Raw genomic sequence first — 22500 nt, forward strand, 5'->3', positions numbered from 1 at the left:
TGTCTTCTCCAGATGTTCACTGATGGACTGGAGCGCTGTGGATTATTGTGATGTTTTTATCAGACTCTCATTCTGACGGCACCCATTCACCGCAGAACTTCCATTGATGAGACACTGATGCAATGCTACATTTCTACAAACCTGATGAAGAAACAAACTCATCCTGATCTTGGATGATCTGTGGGCACATTTTCATTGTTTGGCTGAACTATTGCTTTTGATAATTGTCTAGTGAATAATCCTGATTCAAATCAACACAGATCACTAAATATGATGTTATTTGGTGATTTACCTCTAAAGGAAGCATTCACACACACACACACACACACACACACTCAGAGATGATGTGAGCTGCTAAAGCGCACACACATCGAGTCACTTCGTCCTACGTTATAGTGTACTGATGATGATGATGATGATGTAAAACATGCTTTATCTTTCTTCATGAAACAAACAGCTGATGATGAACCAATACAGTGCAGCCTCTGAACACGGTATAAGTGACGTCTATACTCTACTGAACATGTGCTGTTTTTGCAGTATATGTATGAACACTATGAAGGGAACACCTGGATGACCCACTATAAAATGTACAGCATTCCATAATGCAATGCGGTTGGCTTGACGAGTTTGCAAAATGAACCAGAGATGACATCAACTGACTAATTATACGCACAAAAAAATTATTACATGATTTCTTATTTCTGAGAATACAACAGTCTGAAATATACATGAGGAAAATAATGCGGCATACTAGTATTTGAAGTCATTGCATACTGCCTGCTAAACTCCAGCAGTAGGCAGTATATAGTGTGAAGTGTGCAGAATGCTGTTCCAACACAAACACAGGCTAATATTCACTCTCAGTCTTGCAGCGCCACCTGTCGGACAACGCGTGTAACGCTCCTGTTAGAAACATTAAAATACCAGAATACATCCGAATATAATATATAGATTTTCCTATACATAAAACTCAAATATACGTTCAAATACAAAAACGTTTTTGAAACAAATACGTTCTAAATTAGGTCTTTTTGTACATGTCACTGACAGAAAAATAGATAATATATGAAATTAATATATGTACACACACACACACACACACACACACACACACACACACACACACACACACACACACACACACACACATATATATATATATATATATATATACATTTAGTCATTTAGCAGTCATTTATATTTATTTATATTTATTTTAATTAAATTTATATACATATATATATATATATATATATATACATACATACATATATACACACACACACACACACACACACACACATATATATATATATATATATATATATATATATATATATATATATATATATATATATATAAAATAAATATTTTAAATAAGTTCTAAATTAGGTACTTTTGTACATTTAATTGACAGAGAAATAGATATCAAATAAATTAATATATATAGGTAAAATATGATATATAATAGGTAAAAAAAATTGATAGCCTGAATGCACTGTAAGTAACTTTGGATAAAAGCGTCTACTAAATGCATAAATTTAATTAATTAATTTATTTATTACATTATTATATCGTAATCTTATTATACACTCAAAATAAATAAAACAATTAAACAAACTAACAAATATTATCTGATTTTAATATGGATTCTAAATGCTAAAGCAGTGCAGGGATATCGCGTTTGCCTTGTTTGTTACTTTTCTCAGCGCTTTTTGGAATGGACCAATCAGAGGCGAGTGTGAGGATTCGATGAGGATTTGGTAAAATTTCTAAATTTCCTTATGTATGTCAGGTAAGAAACCTTATAGGTTATAATATTAAAAGAACACACTTAACGTTATATCAATCCTACCAACGTTTAAAAAAAAATAAAAACATTAAAAAAACAACGCTGCGCGCCCCCTGAACATTGTGACCGTTGTGTATCATAGCAACCGCCTTTAGCGGTTTTTGCCGCCCCTAGTATCGCGTCGCGTCGCGTCAAATCAGCCGCTTTCTGCGCCGCCTACGGAAGTTTTACAGACTATTTCTGCGTGTTTCAGTGGATTGGAGAAACACTCAACCACCGGAGCGATACAGCGAGGCTCTGCCGCAGACGCGCGTGTAAGTGTGCATCTCATTCAGACTGTTTGTGTTGAACTTCTGCGCGTTTTTCAGTCAGTGACTAGAACAAATATCAGAGTGATTCTCCTCGGAACAACTATAAACATCACTCCTATATTAAAAACAGTTTATGACAGGACATGTCTATAGCGAATATTACACGTTTCATCGCTTAGTTGCTGTCTTCTGTAAACGGAAATATTTCAGTCCGAAGTGTGAAGTTTTCTGATTTCACATTTCAGCAGTTTTTCTGTCTGTCTTTTTCAGATTTTTTCTCTCTCTATAACGTAGTTCAGTCTCTTTCTTTCTCTGTCTGTATCTTAGTTTTCCCATTTTACTCTTTGTCTTTCTGTCTTTCTCTCTGGTTGCTCAGTTGCTGGAATGTTTGTCTCTTTAACCGGTAAAAATTCTCAGTGTGTGTGTGTGTGTGCGTGTGTGTGTGTGTTTGTTCAGATTCACTTGTTGAGCGTGAAGGAAACACTATCACATTTAAGTGATATAAACAGCACAGTAGGTATGTTTAATGTGTGTGTGTGTGTGTGTGTGTGTGGAATGTGGTTTTACTCCTCAAGACTTCACAGGAGTTGTGGGCTGACTGATAGAGTTCTTAAAGAGACAGAGCACTATTCTAGTGCACTACAGTCAGTGCTCTGCATGCACAGGATGATTTCAGTTCCTTTAATGCTCATAATGGGGATCTGTGTGAGGTGTGTGTGTGTGTGTGTGTGTGTGTGGAGGGGTTAACTAGTCCTGTGATGTGTCTGGAATGTTAATCAGGTGGATGTTTGTTATAAACACTGAAGCAGCTCAGCCCAGTCTGATGTTGTTCAGCGTTTCTTTCAGTGAATGTTCGTCAACACTTCCAGTTCCTTGAGAATTTATGACCAGTTTGCCTTTTTATTTGTCACATCATCATGTATTCACTGCTTTCAAATGCAACTAAACCAGTAGTGTAATGAGAGACAGACACTATTATAAGGTTAGTGATAAACAGGTGATATTTGGAAATAATTACAGGATTAGTTTGCTGATAAACAGAAGTGGTAGTTCTCTCGTTTCACTTCCGAAACCTAATGATATAGCAACTATTGATGTGTTATAAACCTCTTATTTGCCATCTGTGTTTACTGGTGTGATATCAGGGACTGTCAGTTATCAGTAATTCAGACGAATCTGAAGATGATCTGAAACTCTCAGGAGATCAGGAGGAGTTTGTGTCTTCATCAGGTTTGAGGAAATGTAGCACTGCATCAGTGTCTCATCAATGGATGCTCTGCAGTGAATGGGTGCCGTCAGAATGAGAGCTGATAAAAACATCCGCACTGATAATCCACAGCACTCCAGTCCATCAGTGAACATCTGGAGAAGACAAAAGATAAAACACATCCAGCATTAAGATGATTTTACCTCCTAATCCATAATAACACTTCCTCCAGTGAACAAGTGCATCTCCTGTTGTCTCTCAGTTTCTCAGCTCTCATTCTGACGGCACCCATTCACTCTTCCCTGGTTGACTATGTGTGTACAACTGTTTAGGTGCACTATTTGTGCTTGTGTACGTGTCGAGCAGTAGATGCGTCCTCCGAGTTATTAATTCGCTGGTCAGAGCTTCTCACCGTGTGTGTTTGTGTGTTCATACGCAGGTGTCAGTGAGACTTTAACCACAACTGAGACGCTTGTTTGCTGTTTTCATCCTGTTTCTGTCTCATGTGTCGTTCTGAGCAGAATGTTTTATAGAGGCTGTGAAGTATTTCATGGCTTTTTAATTACAGAGCGGTTTTATTCCTCCTCCTCGTTGTTTTCTGGATTGAATGAGTCTGACATGGGCTTCAATATACGGCTTCTATTGTTTGTGACTCATGCTTTCGACTTCGTCAAACGGGTTTCCAAACTGGGGGCCGTAAGAAAATGTAGAATTTTTTATGATTTTTAGGGCTGTCAAAGTTGATATCTTCACTTATGATTTAAATAAAATATGTTAATGTAATTATTTTTGATGTGTACATTCACTTAATGTAATAATATTTCATTCTGCTTTCTACAGACTAGCCAGAAATCAAGGCATAAATTGCATATGTATATATAATTTATAAACATTTTCAAAGTGGTGGATGCAAAATTTGAGAATTGTTTTTATTTATATATATATATATATATATATATATATATATATATATATATATATATATATATATATATATATATATATATATATATATATATATATATATATGTTTTTATATATTTAATGTCTAATGGATTTTTTGGGCTGTCAAAGTTAAAGTGAGCACATGAGAAATTAATTAAATATGTTTGACATAATTGTTTTTTATGTTCGCATTCACTAAATGTAATATTTGATTCTGCTTTCTACAGACAGGCTGTTGGTTTATTTATGGTTTAAATTGAGAAATATTAATTTAATGTCATTTTTAGGGCGGCCAAAGTTAATGTGTGCACTCAGGATATTAATTAAATATTTTTAAATAATTGTTTTTACCTCTTGTAATGCTTGAATTAAGACATTAATTGCAATAATGTTTTTTGTTCTAATAATTTGTTAATTTAATTTTTAATTAATTAATTTTTTATATTTTTGAAAACAATTAAATTATTTAAAAAATATATTAAATGTAATATTTGAACACAAAACTGTACTGATAGAGATAATTATCAAAAGGGGAATCGTTAAGTCTGATGCCTTGGGATCAACTGCTTGATACACACAGAGGTCAAGGGTCACAGGCTGAGTAACTGTGATGATGAGACTGAGTCGTGTGTGTGTGTGTGTGTGTGTGTGTGTGTGTGTGTGAGAGACCTGCAGCACTTATGTAAGCTCATAATCCCAAACACAGCGTTCGTTTCACTTCTCACTAACCTCTTCTTGTTCATCTACAGCCTGATACGAGAAGAGAGTTTAGAAAGAGAACAGCTGTTCAGAAATGAGTGACCAGGGGTTAAATACATACTAGTGATGAAACCTCTGTCACAAAGGGTTAAAGTCAAAGGCAAACAAGGAGACATTTACAAGCTAAATTACTGAATTTATTAGAATACAAAAAGTACACTGGCTTTTTAGATATATCTGCTTCAAACTGTGTGTGTGTGTAGATCGAAAGACATGTGTGCTTGTGAATTGTAATGTATTTAAGAGCAAAATTCAGTTTTATGAAATATAAGATAATAAGTCACATTAATACGATTATTATTTATGAATATATATATATATATGAGATCTTCCATTTGGATGGACAATAATGGTGATAAGTATATGGTTTATATAAACTTCAAAAGGCGATGATTATAAATGGGAGGTTTTGTAAGCGTATTGTGGTAATGCTAGTAAATCTATAAACTGTGTGTTAAAGCTGAAATGATCATCATAAGGTATTTATTGGAAAAAAATCAGGTGTGTGTGTGTGTTGGTTTTAATTTCACATGCAAATCTCTAAAGAAAAGTGCACTGTATGTTAGAGAATATCCCCTCATGTCTTTTGGCTTTTTCTCATTGAAATGTTTTACACACACACACACTCGCTCACACTCACACACTCGCGCACACACACGCGCACACACACTCGCACTCACACACTCGCACACACACACACACACTCACACACTCGCACACACACACACTCACACACTCGCACACACACACACACACACACACACACACACACACACACACACACACACAGACACACACATGTTTGTTTGTGTGTAAAGTGTGTTCATCCCATAGGTGTTATGGTTTTTATTCTGTACAAACTGTATATTCTATGGCCCTTCACCAACCCTACACCTAACCCTAACCCTCACAGGGAACTTTGTGCATTTTTACTTTCTCAAAAAAACTCATTCTGTATGATTTATAAGTGTTTTGAAAAATGGGGACATGGGTTATGTCCTCATAAGTCACGCTCTCCTTGTAATACCTGTGTCATACCCATGTCATTATACACAGTTGTGTCCTGATATGATACAAAAACAAGAACACACACACATACACATATACACACACTCGCACACACACTATCTGACACACTCTGACACACACACACACACACACACACACACACACACACACACACACACACACACACTGAAGTGTTTATTTGCATGTAACAGATGCAGTTCCTGGTAAAATGATACTTAAAAATGAGGAACTAAAAAGATTTTGACGGTTTGATTTGTTGATGCTGTTGATTATTTATATTTACAATAATAATATTTGTAGGTTGATCCTCTGAGCTTCACTCAAACAGATGATCTCAAGACTTCTTTTATATTTGATGAGGATTTTATTATAGTTTCTGATTCAAGATAATTATGTCATAAAGAGGATGAAGTTCCTTTGGATGAAGATGATTGAGGAGTGTTTAACCTGACTTTCACAGTCACCTGAACATGAAGCACTCGCTCGTACATCGGCTTTCTTCACATCACTGAATGTGATCCATCAGCTCTGTTCAACATCTCCAATGCTTCTCAGAAGTAACTTCAGGTTTCAGCATTTTTACGCAATAGTGGTCAGTTGCACCAAAACGGACACAACGTTATTGCTGTGCATTGCTAAATATTTGAGTGTTGCACCAGTGAACTAGTGTTTGGAGTAAAAGAGCATCAGTGAAGATGTGTTGAACTAGACAGGCATCCTGTTGACAGATATTACTAATGATTACGATGGTTCTTGAGGAACCGGTGTTAAAACAGAAATAGATTGGAGGTGGAAGGAGCTGTATCTGTTTTGGTTTGTGTGTGTGTGTGTGTGTGTGTGTGTGTGAGAGTGTTGTTTTGTGATGGTGAGGAGTCTAACCGCATCTCGGACACGTCTTTTATAAGCTTCAGTGGCTTGTTCCTGAGCATTTCAGTGTATTGCCAACATTAACGTCAGACGAGTGATTTAGAATCATGTGTGAAGACTGTGTGTGTGAGGTCATGGTCTAATAAATAATATCTGTAGTTCATCTGACTGATAATGAGCTCAAGGGGAATAAACGATCTTTATCTGAGCTGGAACAGGAAACTGCTGGCAGGAAATGAGCTTTTTCTGAAATGTTACTTTTTGTTTGAGTGTTTTTTTCTGATGAATAAGTCTGAATAATGCCAGCAGGGTCCAAAAATACGAAGTGCCAAACCTGGTTTATACAGGCTCTTAAAAAGTCTTCATTTGCACTTCCACAAATTAAGGTGTGAAAAGGTCTCAAATCAGAGCACGTCTTAAATTAATAAGGTAAGGGCATTATATGTTGCATGCACTGCAAAAATAAATAAATAAATGAATAAAATAAATATATAAAAAATGGGAAAAATGCACAAAAAAAGAAAAAAGTATTAATAATGTACATCTTCCTCTGTATTCTTGTCGGATTTTCCAGTACAAATATATAAACATCAGTAAATCAAGGTGCATTAACTCAGATGGAAAATTATTATAATAAATAATTATATAATAATATTTTACATTGTTTTTAAAGTTTTATGCATTTGTATTTGATACTTAAGTTTATATTACATAAAAAACAGAAAGCAGAGGATGTTTAAAAATCGTAAAATACATTTCATATTAGGCCCCTATTTTTTATACATTTTTAATAAATTATTGAATTGTTAAATTTTTATAAATGCAGTTGATTAGACATTTTTGAATGACTGTTTAATGAAATAATTTAAATGAAATATTCTAAGAAAATATATCAAGAATATCCATACAAATTAAAACAAAAAACACAGAATTTGAGTTTGGGAAAGCATCAAACAGATTTCATGTGTCAGACTTCTTGTGATGATCTGAATCTGCTTTAGTAAACATGTCTCATATTTCTGAAGCTGTGTTTCTCCAGGAACTCTCTCCGTGTGTAATGTTCAGCAGAATGAAAATATGAGGAACAGAATAGTTCATACCTGCAGGTTCAGTTTCGACGAGACTTGTGTTTTACAGTAAATGACTTCTGAAAGCCTCTCGTGCTTACAGTCTTCTTTAACACGCTCATGATTTCCTCAACAAAAATAATTACCAAAATATTTGAATAAAAAAATGAGGCTACTGTTTTAGGGTCATGAAAATATTTCTGGCCAGTAAATTCACCCATGATTGGATATGTCTAATCTGACAACAACTAAACCCAGCTTTAAAAGAAAAAAAAAATCCTTTAGTACAAAGTAAACAACTTGCCAAGCGGTCTATTCAGTAACAGGTCTATTAATAAATTCTGACTCAGAATATATAAATAAATACAAACCTCAACAAACAAATAATGAATAATGATGATTTCTCTCTCTCTCTTTCTCTCAGTAGAGGTGTTATTCCAGCGATGATTCCCTGAGCTCGTCCTATGGAGAACAAGTCCTGCAGTGTATTCCTGCAGCCCGGCGTTCCGATCATGTCCTTCATCCCGCCGGAGAGTTCCCAGTCCGTGTCCGACTGGCTGAGTGGCCTCCGGCTCGACCAGTACCGTCCGGCCTTCCAGGAGGCGGGGCTGGGAACGCTGTGGGAGTGTCAGGATCTAAGCTCCGCCCAGTTGCAGCGAATGGGCGTGGCTCTGCCCGGCCACAGGAAGCGTATCCTCGGCAGCCTGCACAAGCTCCTCCCCTCAGCGACGGGAGCGGAGGAGGACGAGGAGCAAGAGGAGGACAGACCCGTCGCCCGAGAGAGGACCAAATTCAGAGCGTCGGACGAAAACCAGCGAACGGAAAACAGCGTCGCAGGTAGACGCCCGCCTCCCGTCCCGCCTCGAGTCACGCCCAATCGACCTCCCGTTCCCTTCACGCCCCGTCCTGAGCCTAGCAGCATCCCTGAACAAAATGAAACGCCCACACCTTACGAACGAACCAAGCCCATCCCAACTCCCAGGCCACGCCCAGAACACCTGCCTCTTAAAGGGCCGGCGCAGCAACTCCAGAAGAGCGAGAGGAAACCGTCTCCTGTGTCTCCCTCTTCCTCCTCCTCCTCCTCTTCATCAGAGCGCTTCCACCTGTACGAACAGTGTTTATCTCCTGCTCAGGGAGAAATGGGTGCTCCTCCTCTTCCTCCTAAGAGCTACGCTGTGGGCGTGTCTAAAGAGCCCATAGACGGCCCGTACAGACCCCCTGTTCCCCCTCCTCGTGTCTCCGCCTGCTCCAGGACTACAAATCCCAGAAGCACGTCATCCAGAAGCCCGCCCACATCCAGGTACAAGTCACACATTATCTGTCAACTGCTGCAGTGTTTCGTTTGTGATAGGTCTGTGACGCAGAAAAGATGCTTGAACTAAAACTACATCTTGTCTTATACATATTATATGTTCAGAAATAATGAGAGAAAAAGGCTTTAAAAAAATCTAAAATTCAAGGTAATTCAAGTTTTGCATATTTTTTTCTGTTGAAAACTACATTACCCATGATTCTCCACAGTCTGATTTGTGTTCCTCCTCGTAGCTGGTTGGTTTGGTTTGTGGTTTATAATTCAATAAAGATATTTTTTAAACCCCTACTGGTAAAATGAATGGGAAAAGCAATGTTTTAGTCTATTGCAATGTTTTAGTCCGTTCATCACAATGGAGATGGAAGGTGAAGTGCATTGCCTTGTGGGATACATCTCTGCATGTCCTGTGGCATACTGCAGATTTGAGCCAATTATCCAAGTATTCCAAGCAAATGGAGGAGCTGCACACTAAGCACATTGTGTTATTGTGAACGCTCATGACTCAGTGCTTTTACACAATGCTTTTGCACATGTTCAGTGTTTGTGTTTCCTGTGCGCTGACTCGAGGTCATTGAGTCATGAGGCCTGCAGACCGTCACACGGGTCAAACTGACCAGTGCAAGTGAGTCAGAGCTTGAAAAAGACATGACGAGCTCTTTCTGCCAGAGGCAGTGTGTTAGGGTTTGTGATTGAGCACTGCATGGATGCTGAAGGAGAGAGCGACACCCTCTGGTCAGCACTGGGACTGCTGGCGAGCAGAATATACTACTAGTGCACTGCGGTCATTTTTTGAAAAACCCTTCTTTTAATTTTAATTTATTAAATGTAATTAAAGTAAATTTTATATTTAACTTAATATTAAATTTAATATTCAATTTATTATTTAATTTAATATTTAATTTAATTTATAATTTTCACATTTTTTAAATTAATTTAATTAATGAAAAAAAAAATAGTTTGGCCATTAAAAGCAATTTTTTTTTAAATCTCAATAAAAAAATAAAAAAAATGATTGAGTCTTCAAAATATATTAAAAGGAATTAAACTGTCAGTAATACAATAAAAACAATACAAAGAGTGCTTTACGTTTTTTTAAATTTTTTTATTCAAGTCTAAAGCATTCAGCTAACAGCAAACACAAATTGAATAATCAAATATAAAATATAATAATCTTCACTGTAAGAATGAATCTTGCTTGGTTTCTTCCTAAAGTTACAAAAGTTCTTCAGTCAAGAGCAGTGAGTGATTAACTTGTCTTTTATTGTTTGATACGCAGTAGGTAAACTGTTTAAGTTCACTTAAGACATGAATAAGCTCTATCTACTTGATATTTTGAGCATTAAACGAGATACGGATCATTTTTAATCTGGATTGAGTGTGGACTGCATCAGTGTTAATCCTGGACTCATTCAGCAGTGTTTGGTGTTGTCTGTGATCAGTAGTTGTTCTGGATGTGAGCTCTAGATGTCAGCAGTTCTCCTGTCGTTTCCTCTAACCATGCGCTTCTGACCCACAATGCAGTGCGTGACGCCTCCTCCAAACACAAACATCTTAACATGAGTTCCAGAAACATCATTTACTGTCAGTTTTTATTGAGAAGTTGTGGTTTTAGATTCAGTTTCTGAGACACTTTTGAACGTTATGGTTATCAGACATTCATGATGATTAAGTCTCAATACTTTATTTAAAAAAGGAAAATAATAATCACATTCTCAATGCTATAATGTACATATAAACTTTGAGTTTGTTTCTAGATTGTGATTCTCATTATACAGTAATGTGAATTTATTTGATATATAAATATGATTTAATATTTTTTAAATATAATTTATATAATTATTATAAAATAATTAATTATTACTAATGTAATTATACTGTTTTATCCCACAATATAATATTTTAATATAAAAAATATTTTTAGTTTTACTTTTTGTTGATTTTAATTTTTTTATTATTATTTATGGTTGCTGTAATAATGATTCAAAGACTCGCGTGATGTAGAAATTAGAATTTAATAATATATCATATTTTTCACATTAATTTTGAATTTTTTATTACAAAAATGAATTGAATTTAGAAGTAAATAATCTTACAATGCAGTAAAATAAAAAACATTTATTATGCTAAATTTACATATACAGTATTGTATTTTTTTCATAATATGATATGCGTGTATAAATGAGAATTTTACTACAAAAATGTGATTTAAAAAAAAAATAATTTCATGATGAAATAAAATAAATTCAGGGTTCATTTTCATAATGCAAAATACATTTATACAGAAATGTGATTTTTTTTTAACATAATTTTAAATATAAATATTTAATATTTTACATTTTTTATTATATATATATATATATATATATATATATATATATATATATATATATATATATATATATATATAAAAAAACAGTAACTGTAATGATGTTTCAGTAACAACATGTTTTTTCAACTTAAGCTCTCTTTTTTATAATAATAAAAAATAATAATTTCACAATGCTAAACATGTATAAATGCAGGGTTCATAATGCAAAATACAATTATACAATTATAAATATATATTTTTAATATAAATATACAGTGGCATTGTGAAAGTTTGGGAAGCCCTTGCAGAATCTGTGTAAATGTGAATAGTTTTAACAAAATAAGAAAGATCATACTGCATGTTATTTTTTATTTAGTCCTGTCCTGAGTAAGATATTGTACTTACAAGATGTTTACATTTAGTCCACAAGACAAAAACATGGCTATAATTATACTGTGTGTGGATCTTTCACCCTGAGGGACTCAAACACAACTATTAGAGAAGGTTCAAAGGTTCACTGATGCTCCAGAAGGAACGAGATGCATTAAGAGTTTTGAAGAATCTGCAGGAGCTTAAAGATGTTCCTGAAGAACGCTGCTCAGTTTAACTGTTCAGAGCAAACAAGAGACTCATGCACAACCATCACAAAACAGAAAGACAGCCGAGGATCATCAGGAAACAGAACACAGTATTAACAACCAAATGATGGGGATATCTGAATAATATCAGCCATGTTTCTGTCTTGTTTACTAAATCTTTTATGTGCAATATCTTACTCAATCTCTCTTATTTAGTTAAAATTATTCACATTTACACAGATTCTGCAAGGGCTTCCCAAACTTTCACATGCCACTGTATAACATTTGAACATTTATATATATATATAAGTTACTATAATGATGTTTCAGTTTCTTTTTTCCCCATAGTAATGTAAGAAAGAGTAATTTCCCAGTGTTGAATGTAACTGAATGTTGGTAAAAGCGGTGGTTCAGTGAACAGGAGAAACAGGAGGCAGATTTCAGGAAGCTCTTTGTTGTTTCTGAAGGTCTCGGCTCACAGACGCTCTCGCTCGCTCGAGTCTAAAAGTGTTCCCACTTCCGCCTGTCTTCTGTGTGGTCGGGTCAGCTGTCGTTCTCTCGTCCTCGCCGTGGTTCTCCAGATCACACTCGTTTACCGGACTCTGTTCCCTGATCTCTCGCTCCTCCTGAGCTGGATCGGTGTGTAGAACAGGATTGCGATCCTCTCGTCGCTCTCTGATGGCCGTATTTGGGCTGCTCGAGCACGTAAGTTCAATGTGGAAGTCAATGTTTCCTTATCTACTGTGTGTCTAATCTACTGTGCTTGATCTTTTCATTGTGTGTGTGTTTTAATGATGGCTTTGGCTTGTCCGGTCACTGTTGAGGTTTGAAGGCAATATTTGGATGATCCATAATAGCACTTCCTCTAGGGACAAAGTGTTCATGTCTGAATCAGGAGAGAAATCTGCAGCGTTCAAACAGCTACAAACAAATGTTTTTTAGGCAACAGGAGATGCTCTTTTTTTTCTTTATTGAACTTAAAGAGTGTTGTGTTGTCCATCTGTCTTTGTTCAGACTGTTTTCACAGCGCTGTCAGAAAGCAGCGGTTTCTGTTTTCACAATGACACACCAAACGGTGAAAGTGCAGTCATCTCAGTCCGTCTCTGCTCTATAAATGGGTTTTCGGATGGAAGCTGCTGTCTTTATTTTTATACTAAACCTTTTTTAACATTATTGGACTGTCTCTCTTTTAATGTATGCAGAAAACGTTCGTTTGCTGGAAAATAGATGCTGACATTGCATTCCCAAAAAAACAATTACACTTCTATTTATTAGCAGCACTTCTTATTGCTTTCTTAAAAAGATTCGCTTGGATGAAAACATCGGCTAAATCATTCAATCTAAACTGATTTTCGGTTGATCCAGAAAGTCTAGGATGCACAAGTGACAAAAAACACCCCCCGAACTATTTTGATGATGAATGAAATTGTTGGTTGAATTGAGGAAGTGAAAGCAGAAGAGAAGAATGAATCCGGTTCATTGGTCAGTTATGTTTAGCAGATGTTTTGTTCGGCTGGACTCAGGAAACAGCATTGTTTGAGCGTCCACATGGACCTGAGCTGTAACACACGTCAGGAAATGTGTGTATCGTCTGATAAACGCCCAACAAACACTGAACCTGTCAATTCCTGTATTCCCTGTAAATGAATTTTGTGTGCAGTGAGATTAAAAATGAATCAAAGGCACATTAAATTGGTCAGAAGTAGCAGTAAAGTGATTTATAATCTATTTCAAATAAATGCTGTTCTCTAGAACTTTCTATTCATCTGAATCCTGAAAAATAAAATGCATCACTGTTTTCAACGTCGATGATGATAATCAGAAATGTTTCTCGAGTAGCAAATCATCGCATTAGATCATGTGACGCTGAAATTAAATAAATAAATCAGCGGAGCATCACAGAAATAAATTACAGTTCAACAGAGATTCACTCAGAAAACCGCTTTTTGATATTGTAATAATATTTCACAATTTTAAAATAAGTGCAGCTTTGCTGACTTCTTTCAGAAATAGCACACGAATCGAATAACACCGTTTAATACTCCAATTAAACATCGCGCAATTAGTATGTAATAATAACTTCCTGGAGCAACTTACACTGCTGCTGCTGCTGTTGTAGTTAATCTTATAGTTATTATACAAGCGTGGATGTGTATATGATGTAATATGAACTAAAAGCAAGCGGAAACATAAGGTAACGTCCATTATGATGTGTATGTGTGTTAAACTGAAGACTGGTGCTGTGTCTGCTCCTGCAGCGCTCCTGTAGATGATCCGTCAGACACAGATCCAGTCCCAGACGTCCCGCCTCGGATCATCAGACCTCCGAACCAGAGCCGAAGGAGAGACGTGCCACCGCCGCCCAACAGAAACCGTGAGTAGATGTGCAACTATTTCATGATTTCAATCATCGTACAGTAACCAGAAACAACCAACCCTTCCTCTTCTCAGCTGTGCTAAACAGTCTCTCGCAGTCGGGGCTTGTAATGATTTATGCGTCTTTTAAACACTTTTAAATACTTTTACACTCCCCATATGTTTGCTGCATTAAAGCACGCCTCTATTTGATCGCGTCATTGTTTTATGCTAATCTTTATCTTTTCGCTAATTCGACCGAACATTCAATTCAAAACGTTACTTTTTCAAATTGGTAACGTGTAGTCCCATGTTGAGAGACACTGTAAGTGCAAAAGTGACGTAATGCATTACTTTCCATGAAAGTATCTTAAGTAACACAATCCGTTACTTTTTTATGGATTAATGTAATATTGTAATGCATTACTTTTTAAAAGTTACTTTCCCCATCACTGTATGTAAGAAAATGTGTCATGACTTTAAACTTTTACTGGTGCAATATTTTAAACGATGATTTCGTCATGTTCTGGTGAGATAATTCAGTCTTTTGCTCAAGTGATGCTTTTACTTCATCCTCCACTGCACTGTTCTCATGCATCAAGTCACAGAAATTGAGCCTTAGGCCTGGTTTTGTGTTGTACTTTTGAGTAAGTAAGATGATTTTTTTCCCATCAGGTCATCCTCACACAGCATTTAGAAGATCGAGTCGGGCGCATTGCATTGTGGGATACATCTTTATATCTCTTTGTGTTTCCCTCATTCTGTTCTCTTCTGTGTAGAGTTGGATTCGGATGAAAGTTCAGATGAATATGACGAGCGAGAGCCCAGCAGAGACGCTAAACTCATAGACATGGCCAGCAAGGTGCGTTGTTTTATTCCAAGAATCGTCCAATAGCGACAGACGCTGTATGATTGACAGCTGCTTCCTCCAATAGATGTCCCTGATGGTTCCCAAGGCGCCGAAACCTCGTTACAGCAGCCTGTGCAGCGACGACGAGCTTCTAGACGATGACACCAGCTGTGACGAGTCTGAATCCCTGCAGTGAGTCTCTGTTATTCTGCTGCTGTTAGCCATTCTGCAAATGTGTTCATTCCTGAGTTGTTACTGTACGTTTAAATTTAGTTTGTTGATGTCGATTGAGCAATATGAGAAATTCATGTCCTGTTGCAATGTGATAATGTAACACTTCCCTTTTGTGCTGATCTCATCTCTCTCTCTCTCTCTCTCTCTCTCTGTCCCTCTCTCTCTCTCTCTCTCTCTCTCTCTCTCTCTCTCTCTCACAGACGGAGTTCATGGATTGGAGATTTGGCTTCGATCTCTGGTTCTATGACCAGCATCTACCTGCCAATCACAAGCCACGACAATGCTCCGCCCCCTCGGGAAGACCCCGCCCCTACCAGCGTCCCCGTGATTAAAATGGGCTGGCTGTACAAGAATCCTCCTCAGGGGTGCGTCACAGTTTTCATTTCACACTGACTTTGGAACATTTCTGGATTTCATTCTTGAACTGATTCTTTTATACGACTCATTTGAATCACCTGATTCACCCTGAACTGAATCAGAATTCCCAAACATAAACATGAAAGACATCAGTTTAGTTTTTTGATTGCTGCCTTTGAGATATCCACACTAAATATACGTTTTTAAATGTAGAAATAATTTATGTGCTCAAAAAAGTCTATTATAAATTAGTCTTACATGAGGAGAAATTAGAATTTTCACTTGATTATGTTCATGTGTAAAGTATTTATTAAATAGTTTTTTAATTTTTGCATGTGCACATGACATGCATTTTTATTTTTTATTTTATATATATATATATATATATTTATTTTTAATTATTTATTTATTTAATTTTTTTTTTTTAATATTTTATTATTAACTTATTAGCTTTTTATCAATGAACAAACCCATCTGAGAAACACTGATAAGGCACAGAAATAATCATTTTTTAATAATGCAATCACAAGATTCACAATTATGCTTGTTAACATGTAAACACAGCCACTTTCACTTTGAATGAACAATTAAACCTGAAAACTACAAGGTTTCACACATAAACACCAAATCACACACAGTTAAAACAACACACTTTTATTCTTGCATAAATTATCTAAGTGTTCAAACATGACTCTACCGATTCTATTGATTGAGATTAACATCCACTGAAGCTAAAACATGATTGTAACTGCGGAGTCTCTCTCTCTCTCTCTGGGTGTGTCTCTGTGTGTGTGTGTGTGTGTGGTCTCTGTGTGTGTGTGTGTGTCTCTCTCTCTCTCTCTCTGTGCATGTGTGTTTGTGCGTCTCTCTCTGTTTGGGTGTGTCTCTGTGTGTGTGTGTGTGTCTTTCTGTCTTTCTCTCTCTCTCTCTCTCTCTCTGTGTGTGTGTGTGTGTGTGCAGGTCTCTGATCTACCAGCACCGCTGGGTCAAACTGGACGCTGAATACCTGAGATACTTCGACACTGAGAAGGTGATTCTGATTGGTTAAAGGGTTAAAGTCACGTTTGTAGTCACACTTGCATCTCACCGCACATGTCCTTTAACACCCGCTGCTGATGAGATGATAACTCGCCTGTGTGTGTGTGTGTGTGTGTGTGTGTGCAGGACGTCTACTCGAAGAGGATCATACCTACACTGTCCATCACTGGTGTGGTCAACGTGGGAGAGCAGAAGTTTGAAGTAGTGACGCACAATCGCACTTTCCTGTTCCGAGCCGAGAACGACTGTGAGTGTACAGACTGTGTGTGTGTGTGTGTGTGTGTGTGTGTGAAGCACACGATTAGGTGTGCTAGCGAATTAGATCTTGATCAGTGAGGTTTTGTGGTCTGGTGAAACTAAAGCTAACGTGAACAACTGACCTCACAACACAAATACACACTGACATGCACAAAACACAGTTACACACAAACAGAATATTACTCTTTTGGGGAACATTTTTTTATTAGTAATCATATTATAATTAGAGCTGTTCCGATACTCTTTTTCTCTTCCCGATACCGATTCCGATACCTGGGCTCAGGGTATCGGATAATACCGAGTACTGATCCGATACCTGGGTGTGTATCTGTAAATACAGCTGTATATACTACTAGCCCTGTGTAAATTACTAGAAATATTTAATAGTGTGCTTCAGACTGATCCCTTAATAAAACATTAACAAATACATGATGAACAACTCTGTTTATTACAGTATTTTTATTATCTGACATGAATTTGACAGTAATATTATTTATTTTGTGATGCAGAACTTCAAATGCAGCCAAAAACCTAACACCACAAACTAAAAAAGGTATTTTAGTTTTACAATATAACCGTATAAAAGACTGCAACAAATAAGTCTAGGAATATAAAAAATGATATTTAATCAGATAATCTCTTTACATCAAAACAAGTATTTTAATTATTATTATTATTAATAGAGACGTATTATTATTACTACATAGAGACAAAGCTAAATCTACTGTAGGCTACAACAGTAGCTTAATATATTGTCAATTTACTCACGTTAAACCAAACATTTATTTTAATGGGCTGCCCTGAAGATCTTTGAGTGTCTGTTTCTGTGTAAATTCTCATGAAGTGACGGTTTATGCGTTCGTGTCCTCATATAGTGACACACAGCAGAGACTAGAAACAGCGAGTTGGTTGTGAAGTGCCAGTACTTGTGGCATCACTAGTCGTCGTTTTACTGTCCTGTTGATCCAGTCTGAAATACTGCTAGACAGCGGACACACTGCTAACCACTGATCTATAATATAGAAGCGGCTTCGCTGTCTGTCGGCAGTTTAGAAACGCGATGAGCGATCCAGTCATATATAGATCAGTGCTGCTAACGCGTCTTCATTTCTTCTTCGCTGCTCTAAACGGGTTGCTTGTAGCACACAGCACAACTTCCTGTGTTTGCAATGCATTCTGAGCAGCGAAGAAGAACCGTGCTGCGGTTAGGCAAAGCTAGCGGCCATAACTAGGTCTTGTTTAAGAAAATGGTATCGGATCGGTATATGGGTTCATGTACTAGTATCGGAATCAGAACAACTCTAATAATAATATGAATATTTTAATTGCATTATTATTATTGTTAATCAATGTTATTTAATATACATTTTTATTAAATATTTATTAAATTGTATTGTATTGAATATATTTTATTAAATTTCTTATTTAATATAAAAAACACAAATACACACAAACATGCATGTAACATAGTTACACACTCAGAACATTGTCTTTCTGGTGAAGAATAAACAAAAATGTTACATTCTAAAGAATAATATAATATAATAACATTTAGTGTTTAAATTAGTGTTGACTTTTTTTTTATTTTTAACTACTATTTTTTTATTTAAAAAAAATTAATTAGTTAAAATTATTAATTACTTAATGATTTAGCCTCACAACACAAATACACTTTACTATGCTATACTTATTCCTTTTTATTTAAATAATAATATAATCTAATATAATATAATATTTAAGTGTTTGTTATTTTTTAATTGTTATTATAAAACTAATTTATAATTATTGTCATTATTACAAACTATGTCTAAATTAACAAAAACATTTATTTTTTAATAATAATAATAATAGTAACAATATTTAATTTTGATTGTCATTATTTTAATATATTGTTATGATAAACAAACACTCAGAGAGACCGTTTGAGTCGTGCAGTCACTGGAGATTACACACGCTAACATCTGACGTCTGCTCAGTGAAATGACTGAAGTGTGTGTGTGTGTGTGTGTGTGTGACAGCGGAGCGGAGCGAGTGGGTCACGGTGTTGAAGAGCTGTGTCCGAACCACCAGTCTGGACGTGACCTTTAACCCCTGCGTGAGCTACGAGATGAGGGGTTACCTGGAGCTGCGTGGCCTGCGCTCCAAACTCTACACAGTGGTGTGTGCGGATAAAGTCTTCCTCTACAAAAACATAGAGGTAAACCCTCAATCTGTCTGTCTCCAGAAATCAAACTAACACTGGTCACACTACTGACAGATAACCCTGTTTAGAAAGGGTCATCATACCTAAAACCTGAGTATTGTGGGGGTCCAAAGGCACTCTGTGTTCATATTGAGCCATATATGATTTATATGATTGCAATGTGATTTTATACAATAGTAGTTCAGTAAACAAGAAGGAACAATATTGATTGTTTTTGCTATTTTTTTCTGATGAAAAAATGTAAAGCACATTTAATAATGTTAGAAAAAATATGACGATTAAAGAAACATAGCGGGGAATGACATCGTTTATGTTAAATACAGCGAGTCCTTTTCAGGTAATTGTTATTTCTACCTTTTACCAGTCACTATTTTTTATGTTCATATTTTTAGTGCATTTAAGAAAAGTACAGATTTTTGTTTGTATGTACTGTGAGTTATAGTTTTTAGAAAGAAATCGAAAACGGAAAAATGAATCGGATTCATTTCAGTGAATCAGTTCATTTAGGCGTGTTTTTAGTAGCATTGATTTACTGTTTATATTTCATTCATATTTTGCATACGTTTTTGTTTTTCTGGTTTCATTTTAATTTTAGTGTTTAAAGTTTTTTTGTTGCCGTTTTTAAGTGTTTGCGTACATTTATAGCATAGAGATGTCAGTAAAAAATGATAATCATAGTAATGTACATTTAAATAGCTAAATAAAGATGTTTGTTTCGTGTGTGTGTGTGTGTGTGTGTGTAGGAATATCGTATGGGGATCGGCATCACCTCGATTGATATGAATGTTGGGAATGTGAAGGAAGTGGACCGGAGAGCGTTTGATCTGACCACACCGTACCGGATATTCAAGTGAGACTTACACTTGTTCATTCATTTGTTCATTCAGTGTGTGTGTGTGTGTGTGTGAGAGTGTGTCACTGAGTATGTGTGCGTGTGCCCGAGTGAGTAAGTGTGTGTATGTGTGTGAGTGAATGTGTGTGTAACATGGGTAACACAAGGAGAAGGTGACTTTTCAGGACATTAGTCCATGTCCCCACTTCTCAAAACAAATATAAATCACACATATTGGAGTGTATTGAAGATCTGAAATAGCAGAATGTTTCCTGCGAGGGCTAGGGTTAGTGTAGGGCCTTCGAATATATAGTTTGTGCAGTTTAGATGGGATGTTCCCACTTCATGTGTGCGTGAGTGTGTGTGCGACTGTGTGAGCCTGTGCATGAGTGTGAGTGCATGTGTGTGTGTGTGTGTGTTTGTGTGCGTGTGTGTGTGACTGAGTGTGAGTGGGTGTGCGATGCAGTTAAAAATGCATCGTATTACACCGATGTGGATGTTTGCACGAGCTCAGTAAAGCATTTACGTCATGTCTACAGTATTTTATGCATTACCTTAAATCAAGCAGCTTTACAGTATTAAACATTATTATTACATATTTGATTAAAGTGATAGTTTGGTTTGCAGAGATCAAAGCTTAATCTAGCTCAGGACTGTTTGGATGATCATAACCAGCAAGGTATTTCAAGAGAGATTACTCTACAGTCAAACGTTTTAACGTAAAGATTTGTTCGTTTTTTTTTTTTTTTTAAAGAAGTCTCTTCTGCTCACCAATCCTGCATTTCTTTGATCCGAAATACAGCAAAAGTAGTAATATTGTGCAATATATTTACAATTTGTGTGACTGAGTGTGAGTCAGTGTGAGTGAGTATGTGAGTCTGTGTGTGTGTGTGTGAGTGTGTGTGTGAGTTAGTGTGTGTGTGTGATTGTGTGTGAGTGAGTGTAAATAAAAATGTTAGTTTACACTATATATGTATGTGTACTGTGTATTTATTATTAATAATTGACCCTGGAGCACAAAACCAGTCATAAGGGACAAAGTTTTTACATTTCACAATTTCTAAATCATCTGATATCTGAATAAATGATCTCTCCATTGATGTGTGTTTGTTTGGAGGACAATATTTGTCTGAGATACAACTATTTGTAAATCTGAGGGAACAAAAACATCTAAATAATTAGAAATCATCTTTAAAGTTGTTCAGATGAAGTTCTGAGTAATGCATATTACTAATCAAACATTACGTTTTTATATATTTGCAGTAGGAGAGTTACAAACTAGTGCACTGTTAAGAATGTGCGTGTAGATGTTGGAGAACGGTGTATGACGGGTCTGTGTGTGTAGTTTCGTCGCAGATACGGATCAGCTCAAGGATCAGTGGGTGGAGGCCATGCGCAACTCCATCGCAGAGGCCTTGTCCAATTACGAAGTGGCTGAGCGGATCTGGGCGGAGCCGTCCAATCAGATGTGTGCTGACTGCAGCGCTGCCAAACCTGAGTGGGCCGCCATCAACCTGGCCGTGGTTTTCTGCAAACGATGTGCAGGTAATGACCAATCACAGCCAGCGACAGCTGACCAATCACAGCCAGCGACAGCTGACCAATCACAGCCAGCGACAGCTGACCAATCACAATTTTTAATTGGGGCAGTAGTTATCATAATAGTAATTATTATTGTTGTTGTTATTATTATTACTATTATTATTATTTTATGTCATCAAATTGTGCGGCGCTACAAATATGCACACCAACTTACTATTTTTTTTGGCATCACAATTAAAATTGCAATAGTAGTTTTTCCCCCAAATGGTGCGGCCCTGTTTCTGCAGCTGTGTGTGTTCGTCTGTGACAGGAGAGCATCGTGGTCTCGGTCCGAGCGTATCTAAAGTACGCAGTCTCAAAATGGACAAGAAGGTCTGGACTGAAGATCTCATCCAGGTGTGTTTTGTTCATCTGATTGTTCTGTGGTTCTTGAGGTCACTGCGCTCGTCTTCATCAGTCCTCTCCTCGTGTCCCAGCTGTTCCTCGCTGTAGGAAACGAACGAGCCAATCAGTTTTGGGCGGCGAACGTCCCGCCCAGCGAGGCCTTGACCCTGAACAGCAGCAGCGAGGAGCGACGTCGCTTCATCACCGCAAAATACCGCGAGGGCAAATACCGCAGATATCACCCGCTGTTCGGGAACCAGAGAGAACTC

The 22500-nt window shown here is 36.7% G+C and overlaps 2 protein-coding genes across 9 annotated transcripts in view; one reads left to right on the forward strand and one right to left on the reverse strand.

The window, feature by feature from the left end:
• Positions 1–22500, reverse strand: part of LOC113114651 (leucine-rich repeat and fibronectin type III domain-containing protein 1-like) — a 680315-nt gene that overhangs the window by 352271 nt on the left and 305544 nt on the right. The gene's annotated exons all lie outside the window — the stretch shown is intronic.
• Positions 1957–22500, forward strand: part of arap1 (ArfGAP with RhoGAP domain, ankyrin repeat and PH domain 1) — a 38310-nt gene continuing 17766 nt past the window's right edge. For 5 of the 7 annotated variants that reach the window (XM_026281539.1, XM_026281542.1, XM_026281540.1 and 2 more), the window contains exons 1-13: positions 1957–2109; positions 8405–9280; positions 14437–14552; positions 15313–15395; positions 15469–15575; positions 15818–15982; positions 16935–17004; positions 17139–17259; positions 19289–19467; positions 20217–20323; positions 21651–21850; positions 22158–22243; positions 22324–22500. The exon at positions 22324–22500 is cut by the window's right edge and continues 6 nt beyond it. In XM_026281539.1, the coding sequence (XP_026137324.1) occupies positions 8445–9280; positions 14437–14552; positions 15313–15395; positions 15469–15575; positions 15818–15982; positions 16935–17004; positions 17139–17259; positions 19289–19467; positions 20217–20323; positions 21651–21850; positions 22158–22243; positions 22324–22500 (2247 nt within the window). In that variant the 5' untranslated portion in view covers positions 1957–2109; positions 8405–8444. Of the gene's footprint in view, positions 2110–8404; positions 9281–12863; positions 12884–14436; positions 14553–15312; positions 15396–15468; positions 15576–15817; positions 15983–16934; positions 17005–17138; positions 17260–19288; positions 19468–20216; positions 20324–21650; positions 21851–22157; positions 22244–22323 lie in introns of those variants that run through there. The other 2 variants (XM_026281537.1, XM_026281543.1) reach the window with 2 other exon arrangements.

This window comes from Carassius auratus, chromosome 15 (genome assembly GCF_003368295.1).
Source record: "Carassius auratus strain Wakin chromosome 15, ASM336829v1, whole genome shotgun sequence".
Classification (NCBI taxonomy): Eukaryota; Metazoa; Chordata; class Actinopteri; order Cypriniformes; family Cyprinidae; genus Carassius; species Carassius auratus.